The following is a 19,111-nucleotide window of genomic DNA, read 5'->3' on the forward strand; positions in this document are numbered from 1 at the left end:
TTCGAATTTGTTGCAGGATTACTAGTCAAAGGGTTAAAACATTGAAAACAAAAAATGTGTTTATTTCTAACAAGGAGGTTAAGTATGGATCGAAAAACTTGGACCTATATCCAAATATTTTATTTATAATTTAAAATAGAAAGTATAAATGTTCAAATGAAGTATTAAAATAAAAAACCTAATTAAGTTGATTATAAAACATGGTTGAGCTCTTAAGGGTAATTTAATTACAATGAACTTTAATCAGGATATTTTTTTGATAATATTTTTAAACATATAAAAGCGCTTGTGTTTTATTCTATTGCACAATCATCACATGTACCTATTAATTTGAGCAATTGTACTTTTAAAATAGTACATTTCCAGGAATTTTATTTAATTATAATTTTATTTTAAATATATTTTAGTTTTTGGGTTTGATTGCAGCATACAATCAATAATTTCACCTATTAATTTACAGTTCTTTTAGCTATCTTGCTAATTAATCATAAATCCTTGGGAACTCACAAATTTTGGGAATATTGCATTCATTTTATACTCTCGGGAATTTTACATCAGTATTTAATTTTCAAGCTGTTGCCACTTCTTATAAAACGCAATCTTATATATGAGTCAGTCAATCAGTCAATAGGAGATTACAACTTTATAAAATAGATAATTTCCTTTATATTATTGTGTTAGAAGCACACAATTACTGGAGACTGGATTTTTCACATCATATTATCAACTGTTACATGCTCCTATGAATAAATTAAAATTTAATTTAACCATTACAAGTTCTGTTTGTAGAGGATTGTTCTCTTTATTCATACACACAACATAAAATTAAGTTTGCTTATAAATTGGAGCAAATCAGGTGAGTTCCCATAACTTTGACTTCTCCTTTCACACATTAAAAAAGGAAAGATAACATCAAGAAGACTGATGTGGCATTTGAACAAGGTAGTTATAGCTTGTTACTTCAGCCACAACTACTTATCCAGTAAATATACCTGGGAGGTCCGGCAAGTCTAGTGGTACATCTAGCTGTGGAACCTCCTGTAAAGTTGGAGAATAGAAATAGTTCTCTCCTGGCTTGAAATTAACCATCTCTTGACACATGGAGCGAGGAGCAGCATCCAAGTCACCCTTTACTTCATCTTCTATGATCTGTCTGGTCTTGGTCACTAGCCCCAGTGGATCCAACATTACATACTTCTTGTACCTGTTAGTTGAACAAGATAAAATACAATTACATCCATGCATGCTGATTTCTTATGAAAAAAAACACAACTCACATATTTTTTATATGTATCTTAACACTAGTTCGTTCAAAATCAAAGGCACTTAAATCGTTATTAGTTTTTGTTAAACAGGACATAAACAATATTTATAATTAAAACTCTGAAACCAGTATGGTAATATTGTTCTTTTCATGGTGCAGGTTAGTCTCTAACAACCCCAATTTAATATTCATATAAGTTTCAATACTGAAAGTTCACTACTCTAGAGCTGTGAATTCATGTAAAACAAACCCACAAAGGTGGATAACAAAACATTTTAGGATAAATATTTTATTGCAAGTTTTATTTTGCTATGGATGATTTTTTAAATATTTTAAATCTTGATATATTGACTACCCATAAATAAATTCATACATAAATGTTTTACAGATAACAACACATTCTTAAAACCAAGGTGTCAATAGTAACGGTAGCATTACTCACTTTAATCAGTTATTTGTGCATGTTGTGGTGTCATTTTAAAAAATCTTTGAGAAGTGGTTTCAAATAAAATGCATAAATATAAGTAACGCAACAGTTTTATTTATATAACAAGGTAACTGTAATGTGAAATCTGAACATTGCAAAACTACAAACACTTACCAACATTTTAAGTTAAGTATCATCAGTAAATCTTAACATCAAATATTTGTATAAAATGCGGATAAATTAACACATTACTTCCTACATATAACAAAAATTACATATTTTCAAGTTAAATTAAATGCATGCTGGATAATATGACCATAAGTTTAGCCGAATATATACTACAATACTAGTGCTGACCCAAAACACCAATCAACAATATTCTACTTTGAACTAATGAAAAGTAAAACTTTGTTAAAATTTCTTCATCACACATTTAAATTTCTATAGAAAATCGTATATTTTATATTTATTTATATCTTTTTACCACTGAAAAAGAAATAAAAACCATTATAGTTTTTACTCTTGTAGTTTTGTTCTAGTCCCAAAAATGAGATTGCATTGGTCATGAAATCAACTATGTAAGAGTAAAATCATAAAAAGGACTATGATAGAGACCGTTTTGATATGATTTTAAAATGTTGGTATTTATATAAAAATTAAAGAAAGAAAGTTGTAGACACAAGAGTAAAACCTCTTGTTGGTCAAAAAGCGGTGAAAGGTTGTCTACTGTCCTGATAGTCCATAGATGATAATGAGAGTAGGATACCATGGAGGATCGTGACACTACCATGGAAAGTCATGACAATACAACCTTCAAAAACTATATAAATACAGAGTGAAGCTTTTAAAATTTGTTCCATTGATGGCCATAAAACTAAAATTTTACACTGGAATATATAATTTGATACGATAAAAAGACCATGCTGAAAATATTAAGCATCTTGTTAGTCAATATCTTACAATAGTAGTTGCAATGTTTATAAAAGCATAACGTAAGGAAAAGAAATGTACCTATGTAGTAAATTTGGTATGACCACTCAAAACCTTTTTCAAATTCTCAGTTTTTTCCTGCTTGAAAATTTCTGATTCTCTCTCTAGTCTGTTTTCAAACCAATATAAACTACTGTAATACTGTATTTAATCCTCACTCTGAGTACCATGGTAAAGGTTTTTCGTTACCAGCTGTATTTGCAAGAAATGCCATGAAGCTGCGTTGACCTAGCAAATGTCGCAAGAGGAATATGTAAGAAATTCAGTGAAGATTCATCGCTACCACCTACTTTAAGTTCTTTTGTTTCTATCATTATGTCTGTTAATGTGTTGAAATAACATCATGTATAGCTAATAATTAATCAATTAATAAGATAGGTTCAGGACAACCAAACAATAAACCAAAGAAACTTTTAGTTGAACTCTATTTTTAACTCTGTTTGTCCTTTTGGGAGGGAAAACAACCCTAAGAACACTACTCTATTTCAAAGGAATTTGCAAAGGTTCAGGAAAATGGATATATTTTTATTTAAGACTCCACATTATACCCTCTACCTTCCACTTACACCAAATATGATATAAATGGTAGATTATAAAATGTACAATATTCCAGGATATACTCCATTAACTTAAAAATGTATTTATATGTATTTTAAATATAAATTTAAAACACCATTGTTCACAATTACAAAATATTGAGATATAAAAATACACAAAGTATGATGTAAAAGTAAAATAAAAATTAGCAATTGTCTGTTTTCCGCTGTGAAGCTGATGTCCGTGCAAAGAAGACACTCTGATATTGACATAGAAATTACTAACTTCAAGTAAAATATTATTTAAAAATCACACTATTCTGTTACTAGACTTTTGTAGTTATTTGGTTTTTAAGAACAACACACTAAGAACAAAAGCCACGTTTTAACAATCGGTCATTTGCGTGCTCCGAATAGCTGTCATCTGAAAATAGACGCAGCAAACTCGTGCTGATGTGACAAAATAAATATAGAAAATAAGAATTGTAACCATAATATTATTTGTAAAACTCATTAATTTGATTATCTATCTACGTTTTATCACACAGAAAGTACAAAAAATTCGTGTTAGCTATCAATATTTTGCATGCTGCCGAACAGCTGTTACCTGCAAATAGACTTACTTAGACTCAGCATACGAAATGTCATAATACTGTGAAATCGTGACTTTACAAGCATATCTTAAACACTTTTGTTGGTATCAGAATGGAGGGAAATGAGCCACTGTATCGAGTATCGATCCAATCGTAGAATAAATGTCGGATACATTATAAAAATTTACACATAATCCAAGCTTTTTGAGATTTTTATGTTGGTAGCAGCTCTGGTACAGTTCCGTGGGAGTACTGTGGTTCTGAATATTTTTATCACACCACACAATACATACACCAACGATAAGACCAATACACCACCAGATGTATACACTGCTGACCGATATAAAAAAATGCATCAGAAAGTTATATAGTACATAAGTTACCGAAGTGCGTTTCATTTGTGAATTTTAGAATAAGTAGGTACCGGTACCGAACAGTACCTTCCATAGTCGCCATCAGAAAATGAGCAAAATTATTGGAATCAATTAGTGGCTCTTAAATATATTGTTTTTCTTAAGATGATACCTTCCACAAAAATAGAATCTGGTCATCATGACAACACAACTTCAAAGTAAATAAATACATAAAAGGCACTTGTTCTCTAGATTGTAGTCATGGACTATAAAAGAACACAATGTAAGATTCCTCATAGACGTAACGATTGTTTGGACAATTTGGTTTGAACAGTTTGAATTTTCGGACCGATCACCATGCGTGTGTGAAAGTTACTAAAACGAATATTTGATCGGAGAACTGATGGAATTTCCAACAGCTATTGTCAAACCAACGCCGATCTGATGATGAAACCTGAGGTGTGTGAGAAATTCGGCCGGCCATTTGTAGACAGGTGACAATATTAGTTCAGTCAAGGTTTGAATGTTACTTTGATATCAAAACATAACCTCTTTTCTTTCTTTGTTTTTACCAATATAATCTGATGACCAATCGGAACATGTGTGAGGAACAATCATTCACAAACTAAACTTAGACATTCGATCAACTGACTTTAATAGTCTGACAGATATTTACATATATATGTGGCTTAACGCGACATAGATTTTGAACCAAGATACACTCCATTACACTACACTAGTGGAGGCAACCTTAGATTATCCGGCGTCAGATGGGGTTTGCAAACACAACGTCAATCACACACACTTTAGTAACCACTACACACTCAGTAAACAATTTGGCAACATCATTATCCATAATTCTTCTTCACAGTTTCACAGATCACATCACATAAAATATGATGTGTTGAGATTAATCAACTTCTGATTCAAGGAGCAACCATTATTATTCGATTTCAAAAGTTTTAAATTTAAAATTCGTTTATGAGTTTTTCCCAGTTCTACAGAAAGATTCCCGGCTTATCTCGGTTTCCCGGTTTTCCTGGTCAGGTGACCACTCTGAAACTTCACAGAAACAGGTGAGGGACACCTAAAGAAATTATAAAAACGCCAATCAAGTAAAGTGAAGTTTAATGAATGGAAAATAGCAGTTGAGTTAAAATAATAAACTGGCAGAACAAATGTTTAACCAGAGTTGAGAATACAAGAAAACTTGTGCCAACAGGAAAAAGAACAGAATCCAATACTGAAACCAACAACAGTAACTGCTCATAATAAAGATAAGAATGGACATGTCAGATCAATTGTCTCCTATTGCACATCGCTACACATGACTGAAGTAATTATTAGAGACATGCATAGTGTATGCCTTTATTCCATTCCATGAAGCTAAGCAGCAGAAGAAAAAATTTGAAATAATTAAAGTTCGTGTTACTTCAAGATTTTATTAAGTCTGAAGACATCCTTCCGCTTCCAGTTCTCCCACCAGCACATAGGTATTGGTATTGAACGTTACTATACTGTATATTCATAAATTGATAATAATCTTTGAATATTAATTTTGGTTTACAAGAGACCCCTGGAACACTAACTCCTACCATAAAACACAGGGAATATTGTCTCAATGTTATGAGGAGTGTGTAGCAGAGTTGGGAACAAAATCATGAAGTAAACAGATCATACAAGTGAACACATGTTGTGACAACTGTCCGAATAAAATTTCTTCATGTCTTGTTTGTTATAATTAAAGGCACTAGGCCTCAGAAAATGTTTGTGCTTTATTTATTTACAATAATATAGATTTATGTGTAAATTTTTGTACTAATCAAATTTTTATAATATGACTAAAAAGATTTTTTGTTTTATACTTAATTTTTTTTAATTTTAATGTTTTATGTAGACAATAAACATCATGACTAAAAAGATTCTTTTGTTTTATACTTTATTTTTTTACTTTCAATGTTCTATGTAAACATGTATGTGTTTTATGTTTTATTATTATTACTAAATAGTACCACACAAGAAAGACCAAACACTAAAAACAACAGCTTTAAGTTACCCATATATCAGGTGGTGTGGTTGCTCGTCAACCAGCAATCGGGTCATAGTCTAAAGGTGTCTTTCTATCCTAGCAATCAAGCCAGCAGTCTCTCGTTCGGCAATCATCTGCTTAGTATTTGGTGGTTCTGGATCGAGCAACATGGATAATAAAGAGATGGCCGCCGTTGTGGTGGTAATTTATTGTTTAGCAGTAGACAAAAAAATACAAGATTTTTGCAAAACAATTGGTTTGTGAATAGGAATAAATTTTAGTGACATTGCACTTATAAGAATGTTAAGATAAGAAAACATACACAACTTCAAAAACTATCTTAGAATATATTAAATTAATTTTTGTCACTTTCTTAGTTTGAAGTCCCTCATTAGGAAACAAGTCACTCGTCTAATGCAGTGGATAAGCACTTGTAACTACTCTGAGATGAAGTGCACATGCAGGACCTTGGATATCGCTCATGATGGTCACTTTATGTCACAATCTTAACAAATTGGTCACCAAACAATTGGGTGGATTGCCTGGGAATAACGGGCAATCTCAAGATTGCAAACAACCTCAATATTGCTGGCAGTCTGATCGAAATGGTCTATACAATTAGCGATATTTGGGCAATTTGATCTCCAGCAATCAGATTGCTGGTCGACGAGCAACCACAATGCCTAATGTATGAGTAGCTTCAGTAAACACCTTGGAATACTTCTTTCTGAAAATGGCATGACAGTGCAAAAACAAAAATTAATCAAGATATAAATCCCTCAAAACAATTAACTGTAACAGGTGACTTATGAACTTAAAATATAATACATTTTTCGCCTTTACAACCCAAAGGCACATTTTTTGGGTTTTATTAGTGCAAGAAACCCATTAAAAAATACCATCAATAAATAATAGATCTACAAAATAAACTTACAAGTTTTCAGACGTGTTGAACAAAATCAATGCACTGACAGAATCTAAATCACTCGGTAAGCTGCCCAAACCTTCTTCAGGAGTCACTTCAACATTCTTCCTAACTTGTCTACTGCTCATTTTGATGTGAACATGCTGGGTTTTCTCCTAACACCAATATTATCAATCACACACAAATAATATGCAATGCTCAAGCATATCATCATAATTCACTTTCAATGTTTTACAGTAGATAACACAATATTAATTGAACAAAAATTTAAATATGACATAGAAGTTATAGAAATGATTGAAATTCTTTATACTCCATATAACATATAAATTCGTTTGAATTTTAACACTATTAAATGAGTCCAAATAGGTTTAATCTGTCAGTGATCCAAGTATATACCCTTATTTTAAGTACAGTATCATGATTATTCTCAATCGTTAATAAGGCAACTGCATACAACTTCAGTTCACTTACATTAAGTTCATTACAGGTGTTAAAATGTATTATCAAATAAAACTAACATACATGTAAATACAAACACAAAACTTTTAGCCAAGTAATCAACATGTACCATTTTGGCAGAAGATGAGCCATGACTGGATCCTAGAAGATATTGGAGCATAGATAAACCTTATCCTTGTACTATTTATTAAGAATACACAGCTATATCCGATCCGGCCTTTCTTATTGATTTGGAAGATTGTATCATAATTAATAATGTATTGACAAGTTTACATCTGAACTAAATTGTGAACTTCTGGCTCTACTGTGTTTTACATTTAAAATTCGTACTGAAAAGTAGGTATTGCCCCTCTTACAAACTCACACGCAGACATCATCACACTACAAAAATGTACCTACCAATAAAATATACACATATGAAACTTTGAGAATAAACACCAGCAGGAAAACTTTTGACAATGTCAATTGCATTTACAAGGCAGATTAAAAAAAAAAAATACCATTTTGAAATTCCACTGCTGCAATTGTTACAAAAATTTTACTTAATTTTTGTATACCTACATCAAAACAGTTCTTACATGAAAAACACACTTTGGACATGATTTATTATCCCATTTTACTATAGTACATAAGTTAAATAGAATTGCTCCGTCTCGGTGGTTGCTAATTGAAGGGTTTCAATTAAAAATTTGTTACAAGTCAATTTTTTGGTTAGTTCTTCAAATTTCCAACATTTATTCAATTTAACTTTAGATTGCTTTAAAGTCTATTATAAGATTAATTTCACACTTTAATTTAATCAGGAGGAATAAAAAATAACTTTTCAATTACAAATTTAAACTATATTGTTGGTAAACTTTAAATAGTTCCAAAAAATCTCCTGTTATTAAATTTTACAATTTTTTAATATTCATCATGAAAGTGTACTACTTGAATAACTCACAACCGTGTATGTCCTGGATTCATCAACACGTGGTCTGTCCAACCTAGCACTGAGTGGTACCGACAGTTCCACTCTGACCAGGGCTCAAAGCGTACTAACTATTTTCAAACATTATATCATCCTCTCCTATTTTCTCACGACTCTGCTAACCCAACAGATGCCAGCCCGGTCACCAAGACCGTGTATAGAGCCCTGTCTACTGTGTGCAGTCTATTGCTTCTTTAAATACCCTTTACTTTCGCGCTTCAAAGCATTGAGTTTATTTTATACCTGCAAATTTAAAAACTGATTATTATTCTTTGATTTACTAAAAGAAAACTAATATTAATTTACAACCTGTAACAAATTATAAATAGAAAAATTAGTACAAGTACAAATAATTTTTTTTACTTACTTTTAGACAATTGGGATCGTATGGAGGATGCTTGCTGGTGATGCGCACAACTGCACGATCAATGGGAGGCAGAGGATTGGAGAGTAGAGCACTTACATAGTCCCTAGGAACATCACTCCCAGGGTACTTTGCACTGGCAAACACCTATAACATAATAATTGGCTTAGACATATACTAAAGCAGTTCTTCTGCTTAGATTCAACTCATTTATTAGTTATAGGAAGATTTGGATTATCTGAAATAGGTGTATGCCTTTGGAACTGTCAAGGCCTCTGCGGAAAGGCTGAAATTATCGAGATGCTTGCCTCAACAGAGAACAGTGATATTGTATGTGTAACAGAACATTGGTTGAAAGCGGAACAACTTGACTTGATTGGGTTACAGGGCTACATTCTAGTATCCAAATTTTGTCGATCTGAAAAAATACATGGGGGATCTGCTATTTTTGTTAAAGATAGTTTAAGTTGTCGTCCAATTCCCGAAATTATAAACTTGTGTATGGTAGATGTCTTTGAACTGTCAGCGGTATTTATTGCAGAATTAAACACAACAGTTATTTGTGTATATAGAATACCTGATGCAAATCTGTTACACCTGTTTCTTGAAAAGCTCAATGAACTTTTATTTTATTTATCATCTAAAAAAACTGAAGTGCTTATCTGTGCAGATTTTAATATTAATTTTAATGATACTACTCATTATGATACGATGGAGTTGAACAAATTAGTGACTTGCTATGGTATGCACATTATGTTTCAAAACGTTGTAACTTGTCCTGGTAACATCTACGATGGATCCTGTATTGACAATATCATTACTAATATACATCCCTCAAGATGGACGACCTCAGTCATTCCTATGGCTGTGTCTGACCATAATGCGCTGACAGTAAAAATTGGACTTGATGTCAAAATTGTGGGCGCTGATGACAGTGTTGTTAAACTTGGAAGACAGATTAATGACAATAGTATAATCATCCTTTTAAATTGTTTAAAAAATATAAATTGGTTTTCTGTATATGAATATATTGATGCTAAGTTTTATCAGTTTCTGAATTTATTTGTATGGGCTATTAATCTAGCTTTTCCATTAAAACCTGTGCGTTTTAAGAAATCATATTTTGTTAAAAGATGGTATGTCCCTGAATTAGATGCATTGAAGCAGACATGCCTAAAATATTTTTATGATTTTAAAGAAAGTGGTTGTGAAGCCCTAAAAATTAGATACAAAGAATTAAGATGCCTATATTTAAGATCTGGTAGAAGTGCTAAACTAGCCTATCATTATAAATGATTTTCAAATTCAGTAAATTAACCTAAAGAAGTATGGAATATTATTAATAACAATCTCAATGTAAATAGTAAGCCTAAATTATGTTTAGATGATAAGACATGTCCACTGACAGCTGAAGGTTTTAACACATTTTTTATCAGTAGTATTAGGGAAATTATTGAGAATGTGCCAGTTCATGTTAATGTATCTGTATATAGTTTTTTGTCTTCTGTTAATGTACCTACTGTTTTTGCTTTTAACCCTGTATCTGTCGAGGAAGTTTTTGCTGCCATTAACTCCTTAAGTAATTCAAATTGTTTTGATGTATATAATATTAGTTCTAAAATGTTAAAAGTGAGTAATTATCTGGTTTCTGAAGTTCTTACTGACATTTTTAATCAATGTATTGATTATTGCATTTTTCCTGATAAACTGAAAATGTCAAAAGTTGTTCCTATTCATATAAAAGGTGCCAAAGATGAATATGCTAATTTTAGGCCTGTTTCACTTGTTCCTGCTGTGTCAAAGGTCTTTGAGAGATTAATTAGTTTACAAATAATAAAATATCTAGAAAGTAACAAACTACTTTCCACACAACAATATGGTTTCAGGAAACAAAGGTCAACTACAGATGCTGTCCTTGCTTTTATTCAGGATTGTCTGGAAGGTTTAGAGGATGGTGTGCATATTAGTGCAAAGTTCTTTGACCTCTCAAAGGCCTTCGACACAGTATCTCATGATATCTTATTAATGAAACTTGATGCTCTTGGTTTTGATTGCAAGTCGATTAATTTTATAAAATCTTATCTTACTGATAGATCACAGGTAGTTTATTTTAAAGGCAATTTATCTAATTTTAGAAATGTTGACCAGGGTGTCCCACAGGGTTCAATTTTGGGACCTCTGCTTTTTTTAGTATATGTAAATGACTTGCCTTGTAATATTGAAGATAATAATACTACTTGTTTTCTGTATGCCGACGATATTTGTGCTAGCATGAAATCTCAAAATGCTAATATTGATGATGTTTTTGCTTCAAAAGTTAATGCTTTGGCTAAGTGGTGTGATGTAAATAAATTATCTATTAATTTGACTAAAACTCAAGATCTTGTTATATCTTTAAGGAATAATACTTTTCAAACAATTAAATTTCTTGGCATAATGGTCCAGTCAAATCTTAAATGGCAATCTCATGCTAAATATATTGCTCCAAAAGTGTCCAGAAGAATTTTTATAATTAGAAGGTTAAGTTTAACCCTCCATCGGGCGCTAAACGGAGTTTTCCTCCGTGTATGTTTTATTATTAAAAATAGTACTACTTTTCTGATGTCGGCAGTCGTTTCCCGCAGTGTACTTCACGAGCATCTTTCGGGGAAACGAAACAATAGCCTCCCGCTTTTATTTATCAAAATGTGTCAGTATGAGGTCTACTTCCGTGCGTGACTGGACGATTCCTCCGTGAGCGCCCGATGGTGTGTTTTGTAGTGCTTGGACGAAATCACCGTGAGCGCCTTATTGTGTTTAGTTTTTATGTTGTAATAATCCGTGTGCGCCTAAATGTGTGACCTGTGATGGTTTCTTTTTAAATTTTACTATATATTTTATTTGAATTTTGTGAAATGGAGAATGAAGATGAGAGACTTGTTAGTACAGTACCAGTGTGCTAGGGAACATTTCAGTAATGATTATGGAGTGAACTTTGTCGCTATAACAACCAGAAGGAAAATGTTTTGAAATTTTGTGCAGTGTGTAAAAAAATTTTTAGTAAAGAATAAATTTTTATTTCAGAGCAATAATTGACATTACAATTGTATAATATCTCAAGAATTGAATTAAGTTGTTTTTGTAAGAAGTTAAAAACTAAGTTAATTTCCATACATATTTACAGTAGGTTAAACATTTTTACAATTAATTGCATTATTCCTTAAAATTAATCATGTTGTTATTATACAATAACATTTTTTAAGATTTTGAATTTCTTATTTGGAAAATTCATTACATAAGAGTGTAATTTTTATTAAATTTCTAAAAATGAATATATTACATTGTAATTAAATCAGTATGAATATTTAAACAAATAAAAACAGTTTAAAAACGATTATGATATCCATTATTCGCCAACCTGGAGGAAACCTCCGTGAGTGCCTGATGGTGTTTCTAATTTTAAGCGCCCGATGGAGGGTCGTCAGCTCTCAAGTACTTCTTTTAATTTACTATAGTTTTGTACATACATATCTTTCTTATGGTAACATCTTGTGGGCAAACAGTTCAGTGTCTCAGTGTTTGTTTGTACTACAAAAAAGAGCTATCAGACTAGTATGTGGTGCTAGGCCTAGAGCACATTGTAAATTATTATTTAAAGAGTTGAAAGTTTTATCCTTACCTAGTCTATATGTTTATAATTGTTTGCTATATGTTAAAAAAATACATTGATAATTTTAAAAGTCATTCTGAGGTGCACTGCTATAATACAAGATTCAAGGATAATTTAAGGAAGGAGCAATGTAAATTCTCAACAACTCAACAAAGTTTTAAGTCCAATCCCATACATTTTTTCAATCATCTGCCTTTAAATGTTAGAAGTTTAGAATATAATATATTTCAATTGTATGTAAAAAATGTACTTATTGAGCATTGTTTGTATACTGTAAATGAGTTTTATAACATAAGAATGTAGATAATATTCACTTTAAAAATACTTGACTATGCTAATACAAAATGTTTTTTGTCCTTGGCAATAAATTATTTGATTTGATTTGATCTGATTTGGAAGTAAATACTACCTAGAATATAAGAATGATAGGTGTATATTTATAAATTTGTTCCTTCAAAATATAAAATATAACAAAAACAACTTTTAACATTAATTTGTTTTACATTTTAGTTTTAAATATAATTTTATTTGAGTTTTTCTGAGTCGTGCTGAAGTTAAGTAGGGAGTCGTTTGTTTTGGGCCAAGCACACGGTATTGTTGCCCTCTCTTTTTGAAATGATTTATAGATTGATTGTTCATCATCGAGGTGTGGATTTAGTTCTCTTTATACCGCATTTCGTGTAGTAGTATGTTGGATTTGCTTTCCTCCCCCTTACTGCATTGTGATTTGCCTTGTGAACTGTAAGTACTCCATTTTGTGTACTTTTTAAGACCAGTGTCTAGACGGCGTATTCTCCCTGTAATAAGGAGGAGGAGATTCTTTTTATAGTGCCATTCTGTGTCGCATATGAAGACTACTTTGGTGAGTCTAGCAATTATTCTATCCATTAAAACCCACTCCCCATAATTATACCTTCCCTTCTCCTACCCACATAGTGTTTTAACTTGATTATGTAATATTCAGATTTTCTTTACTTGTTCTTCGAATAGGAGGGACAGTCTTATATAATGCTCTTCATAAAAATGTTTTAGTTCTTGTCCATGTTTTCTTTTCTTCTCAACATGAGCTAAAGTTTCTTGCAATTTTTCTTGTAAGGCTTCAAACTTGTGCAAATACACAACTTTCATTTCAGTTTGATTTTCAATTCTTGCCTCCATTTCGGCAAGTTTAACTTTTAGGGCTGAACTACGGATTTTTAACTCCTCAACCTCTTTTTTTACAGTTTACAGTTTTCTGCTCGAAGGTGACCAGCCTCAGCTGCCAATGTTAGGGAAGCGTCAGGATCCGTTTCCTCTAGATCTGTTCTATTACTCAGCCTCAGCTCCAGGTCAGAGATAGCCACAGTGCTGTTTTCCTTGTCTCTATTTTGGTGTCTTGTTAGACTCTGTGTTTTCAAGGAGGGTACTTTTGCTTCCCCTAAGGCCACAAAACTTTTTTCTGGCAGAGGGCTGCTATGAGCAGTATTACAGGCGCTGAGTCCATTTCCAGGCATTTATTTCTGGCTTTTATCAGTTATATTAATACAACCACCATGGTACCACTGTTTACAGGTACTGCACAGAGTATTCCAGAATATTTTACTCCTATGCTGCATATGCCACAAGGGTATTTAGAGGTTTTTGTGTTTATCTTGGTCAGCATGTTCAAAAATTTTAAATGTCTATTGGCAAAAAGATTTCAGTTTTTTATTGAGTGTTTAGCTGAGTTCACTAAGTCAATCTATATCACAATAAGAAAGGTAAGCTTTATAAAGATTATAAGAAATATGAGAAGATTGAGTCGGTTGCCTTCAGTTTCGGCAGTCTGTCATTACTGTACACTGTTACATGTTTACTTGCATTGTTAGATCTGCAGCCACTGATAGATGTTGTTAATCGTAAATTGGCTCAGTCCTATTGGTAAATAATAATATTAGTCAGTGATTTAAGAGATTTGGCAGTCTTCTCTGTTCATATGATAAAATTGATTGTCAGAGCAAATAGAATAGTTATGACTGTTTTTTGGGTAGACTTTGACAGGTTGTCTCTGTTAAAAATTGAAAATTTGTGTGGGATGTTGTCAAAAATTGTATAAATGTGTACTGTATGTATTTTATAAAGGGATTATATAACTATGTCAGATTATGGTGGGATCATTAAGAACCATTTCAATATGATAAGTAGCACAGCAGCTGGATGTATTGCTGAGGGTCAGTGCAAGGTTGCAGTGACACTGTAGGCTTGCTGTTTGGAGTGGAAGTATCTGATGACAGACAACTGAGTGTGCATTCAGCTACTCTCAGGTCAACAATCTCAGACAAATATCATAGCAGTAGCTCCAACGTCACAGTCTAGTTGTTGATACATAACATATGTTGATGTTATTCTTGAGTTAATAGTTAAGTAATCATTCAAAGGTTTCTTGATTTTTTTTCTTGGGTGTATAAATAAAGGTTTATGTTGGTGAAATGCTTATTATTGTGATTTAAAGTTTGTGTAAATGAGCTCACAGTGTGCCCCTCTCTTCTAATTTGGATAATTCCAATCTTGAGGTGTGTAGTGTTTAAGAGGATATGAGGATTTTTTACTTTAGGAAACTTACAGTAATTAGTAAAGCTGATATCAGTAGGTGATCTTCATTCTTGTCACTTTACCACATAAAACAGAACTTTTCACTGAGGCCACTATTCTTGATGTTGTGGGCCAGCGGCCTTTTTGGATTGTTCTCTGTATGACACTACATTAAGTGTAGTGTCATCAGCAAATAGAGTTGTACTAGCACTGTTGTAATGCATGAGGGATGTCATTAACGTAAAAAATGCTCCCAAAACTGAGCCTTGGATACTCCACATTGTACAATATCGAATGACAAAAAGTGTTTAATAATCAATTGCAAAACCTAATTTTTCTCAAATTAAACTGCATTCAACACAATCAAATACTTTAGATAAGCCACATAGAACCAAAGCTGTGCAGTCCTTGTTGTCTAAATATTTAAGTACGAAATCTGTAAAAGAAAACACAGCAGTTGTTGTTTATGACTTTTCACGAAAATCACCTTTCATTAAGAATCAAGAATCAAGAAGATTTATTGTCGTTAAATACACACAGGTACAATAGACATTGTCAGACAATATAAATATATATAATCTATTAAAGTTCTATGGTGGTTATAACACAGTAATAAGTAATGTTTTTCTGTAGTAAGTTTATACATAAGTGGTTTACTTTCTAAAACTATATAAAAAAAAATTGCATAATAAATATTCACCAGTGCTAAAATTCAAATACTTACAAATAGGAAACACAAATGAATAATTTATCACAAAATTTACATTGAAAAATGAATATAACAAATTAAAATAGTTTGACTAGAATGCTGAGCTTAAATTAAAAGATTTCAAACTGGTACAATTAAAACTAAGAACTAAATTAAAACTAAATTAAAAATTAAGAACTTTGTGACTAGATCATTTAAAATTCTAGAAAGGAACACCTTTTCAAATATTAGATATGACAGGAAGCAGGGCCACTGGGTGATAGTTTGATACACCTGATCATTAAAAAGAAAATGGTTTTATGATTGTCAAATTTAATTTATCTTGATAAATTCTTATTTGGAAAAAATATTCATTAAAGAAGCTAAAAGATGCTCAATTCATGAAGCTGAGGCTTTTATGGCATGATGGAATTTCATACCCACCAGCCAAATTTGGTATTCTTGAATTTACTAATTGTATAGAGCACCTCATTCAGCGAAGTGAATAAAAAGTAGTTATTGCTAATGCGCAACCTTTTTAAGTTATAACTAGGTTTCGTGTGAATAAAAAGGTTCTAGTAACTACTAAACAAACAATCCAACGAAGTGGTTTAAAACCTTAGTGATCATGAGTAGCATTTGGAGATCAGACAAATGGTGAATGGTCTTGAAACTAGGGCTAGATCTAGTCTTTCACCAGTAAAAAGAGGTGTTCCACAAGGGTTAGTACTTGGGCCGATCCTCTTCATCTTATACACAAATGACCTACCACAGTACGTTGAGCCTTTTGACCACACTATTATGTACTTTGATGATTTGGTGGTTATCTAAAATCACTTATTTACTAAGAAAACTTAAACTGTGTGTTAGTAGTGATATGTTGATCAATGCGTATTACGCTTTTTTTCACTCTCAGATTGTATATGGTGTTACTTTATGGGGAAATAGTACTTATATGGAACAAGTTTTTATATGGCAAAAATATGCTATACGGATCATAAAAGGACTGGACAATCGTGAATCTTTCTTTCCCATTTTTAAAGAATTAAAAACAATGACACTATAAACGTAAAAGAACATTTGCATAAATATAAAATTAGATCTGATATACATAATTATAACACAAGAAATAACTACGCCTTAGATTTACTACCTGCTAGACTTACAAAAACAAATAACAGCATATTTTGCATGAAAAATAGATTATTTAACAAATTGCCACAATCCGCTCACATTGTCACTGTTAATAAATTCAAATATTGCTTGAAGAAATGGTTAAAGGAACAAGTTTTCTACAAGGTTGATGACTATCTAGCTACTGATTATGGTAAATTTAAGGACATCTTTTACTAATTTTGAATTGGAAGCTGAATTCAGATTAGATAATTAAATGTATATTTTTATAAATGTTGATGTAATGTATATAGGCTATTCATTGTTGATCATTGTTTTAAATTTTATTAGTTTATTGTTTTTTATGTTGTTAACTGTTGTCTAATTATTTATTTTTAAATATATGTCTTTTAGTCTATTAATAATTTACGTTTTTAATGTTAAAGAATTAATATGTAGTTTATATAGTGTTATAACTACTTATAATGTTATATGTTTGTTTTAGTATTCACTTAAATATAGTGGTTATATAGTAAGTCCCTAAATCTATTAATAATTTATGTTTTTAATGTTAAAACTATTACAGTGTAGTGTATATAGCGTTGTAACTATTTATTATGTTATTCTATATTTATTTTAATTTTCACTTAAATATAGTAGTTACAAACAGAATTCAACAAACAATGATAAAGTAAATTGTGTTATATTACTATTGACGAAATCTATTGCATCACTGTATGTTTAATTTGTTTCGTTTATTTATGATTCTTGATATTAGACAACTATTCCTAAAAGTTGTGATTTTGTACGGTTTCAAACATAAATTTTCATTTTTAGACAAAGTGGAACATGCATACAACACAAGACATAGGTTATACTAAGTCTATAAATAAAACAAATTCTTTCTACGTTCTACACACATTCTATCAAAATTTACCATTGGAAATGAGAGAAAATTGGAACATTAAAGTTGAAGCGTACAAAAAGAAGTTAATGAACTGGTTAATTGCGTTGGGGAGGAGTGGTGCAAACACTATACTCACTTCTATCTACCCTGAGTGATCTATTCGTGCCGAGTGATAATTATTGCGATGATATTTTATTATATAGTTTGTGAATACCGTGGTGACGGACAAGTGCAAGCATTCTTAATTAATGCATTGAGTTTTTGTCTGTATGTGTTGCGGATGTATGCGCGAGAGCGCTAAGGCGTGTGTGCATGTGTGTGTGTGTGTGTGGGGGGGGGGGGTGTGAGTGTATTGTTTAGCTTTGCATGCGTGCGTGTGTGTTTTTTTTCTTGTGAAGGAATGCATTAATTTCGATATAGTGTAGGTTCCAGAAATCGACAACAATAAAATGATTAGTTTCTGTTTATCTTTTTCTTTTTCCATTCTTTTCCTTTTTTATAGCTCTTAAAATAATGTTTCTTGCGCACTCTTTAAGCTAGTATTGTATATTAGTATTATTGTGATTGCAAACTCGAGTGAAGATGGACTCGGTTCTCACACACAGGCTTTTGCCCATGTGGGTACCTTCTCGTGTATATTGTTATCACTATATTTATATAACATGTAAATTAAATAAATAAATGAAAAATGAATGAATGAAAATGATGAATAAAATCTTGAATCTTGAATCTTGGTTTCGTTAACAGCGCACAAATCTGTAGAAAATCTTGAGGTAAATTCGTTTATAGCTGTTAACCTTGCCATTGAATACTGCCAGAATAATGACTTAGTCTTCAATGAATCAAAGACTACCCAAGTTAGCTTTGGAAGCAGGAAACAAGAAGTATCACCTTTGCCTTAATTTCAGGCAGTGAGAGGGACAAGACATCTCAGGATAATTATTGATAATTCACTGAACTAGAAGAACCGCATGGATACTCTTTCAAAAAACTCAGCAGTGCTCTATTCGCACTTAGAAGAACACAAGCAGATAGCACACTTGAAGCATTTATTGCCTACCATGCCCTTTTTGAGAGCAACATGAGGTATGGTATAATGGTATGGAGTGCCTCTTCTCAGCAGAACTTAGAATGTATGCTCACTCTTCAGAAAAAAGCGGTGAGGCTGTTGTCCAAGCTGGGATGGACAGACAGTTGTAAAGGATATTTCAAAGAGTTGAAATTAATGACAGTGGTGAGTCTCTACATCTACTAAGTAATCGTTTTAGCTACCTTCAGCCAGCAGACTCGA

The 19,111-nt window shown here is 31.9% G+C and overlaps 1 protein-coding gene across 4 annotated transcripts in view; it reads right to left on the bottom strand.

The window, feature by feature from the left end:
- LOC124369362 (WASH complex subunit 1-like) overlaps nt 1–19,111 on the bottom strand; it is a 53,929-nt gene that overhangs the window by 20,489 nt on the left and 14,329 nt on the right. For all 4 annotated transcript variants that reach the window (XM_046827348.1, XM_046827345.1, XM_046827347.1 and 1 more), the window contains exons 3-5: nt 8,917–9,060; nt 7,127–7,272; nt 993–1,204 (exon numbers count right to left, since the gene is read on the bottom strand). In XM_046827348.1, coding sequence (XP_046683304.1) covers nt 993–1,204; nt 7,127–7,272; nt 8,917–9,060 — 502 coding nt within the window. The remainder of the gene's footprint in view (nt 1–992; nt 1,205–7,126; nt 7,273–8,916; nt 9,061–19,111) is intronic.

Source organism: Homalodisca vitripennis, chromosome X (genome assembly GCF_021130785.1).
Source record: "Homalodisca vitripennis isolate AUS2020 chromosome X, UT_GWSS_2.1, whole genome shotgun sequence".
NCBI lineage: Eukaryota > Metazoa > Arthropoda > Insecta > Hemiptera > Cicadellidae > Homalodisca > Homalodisca vitripennis.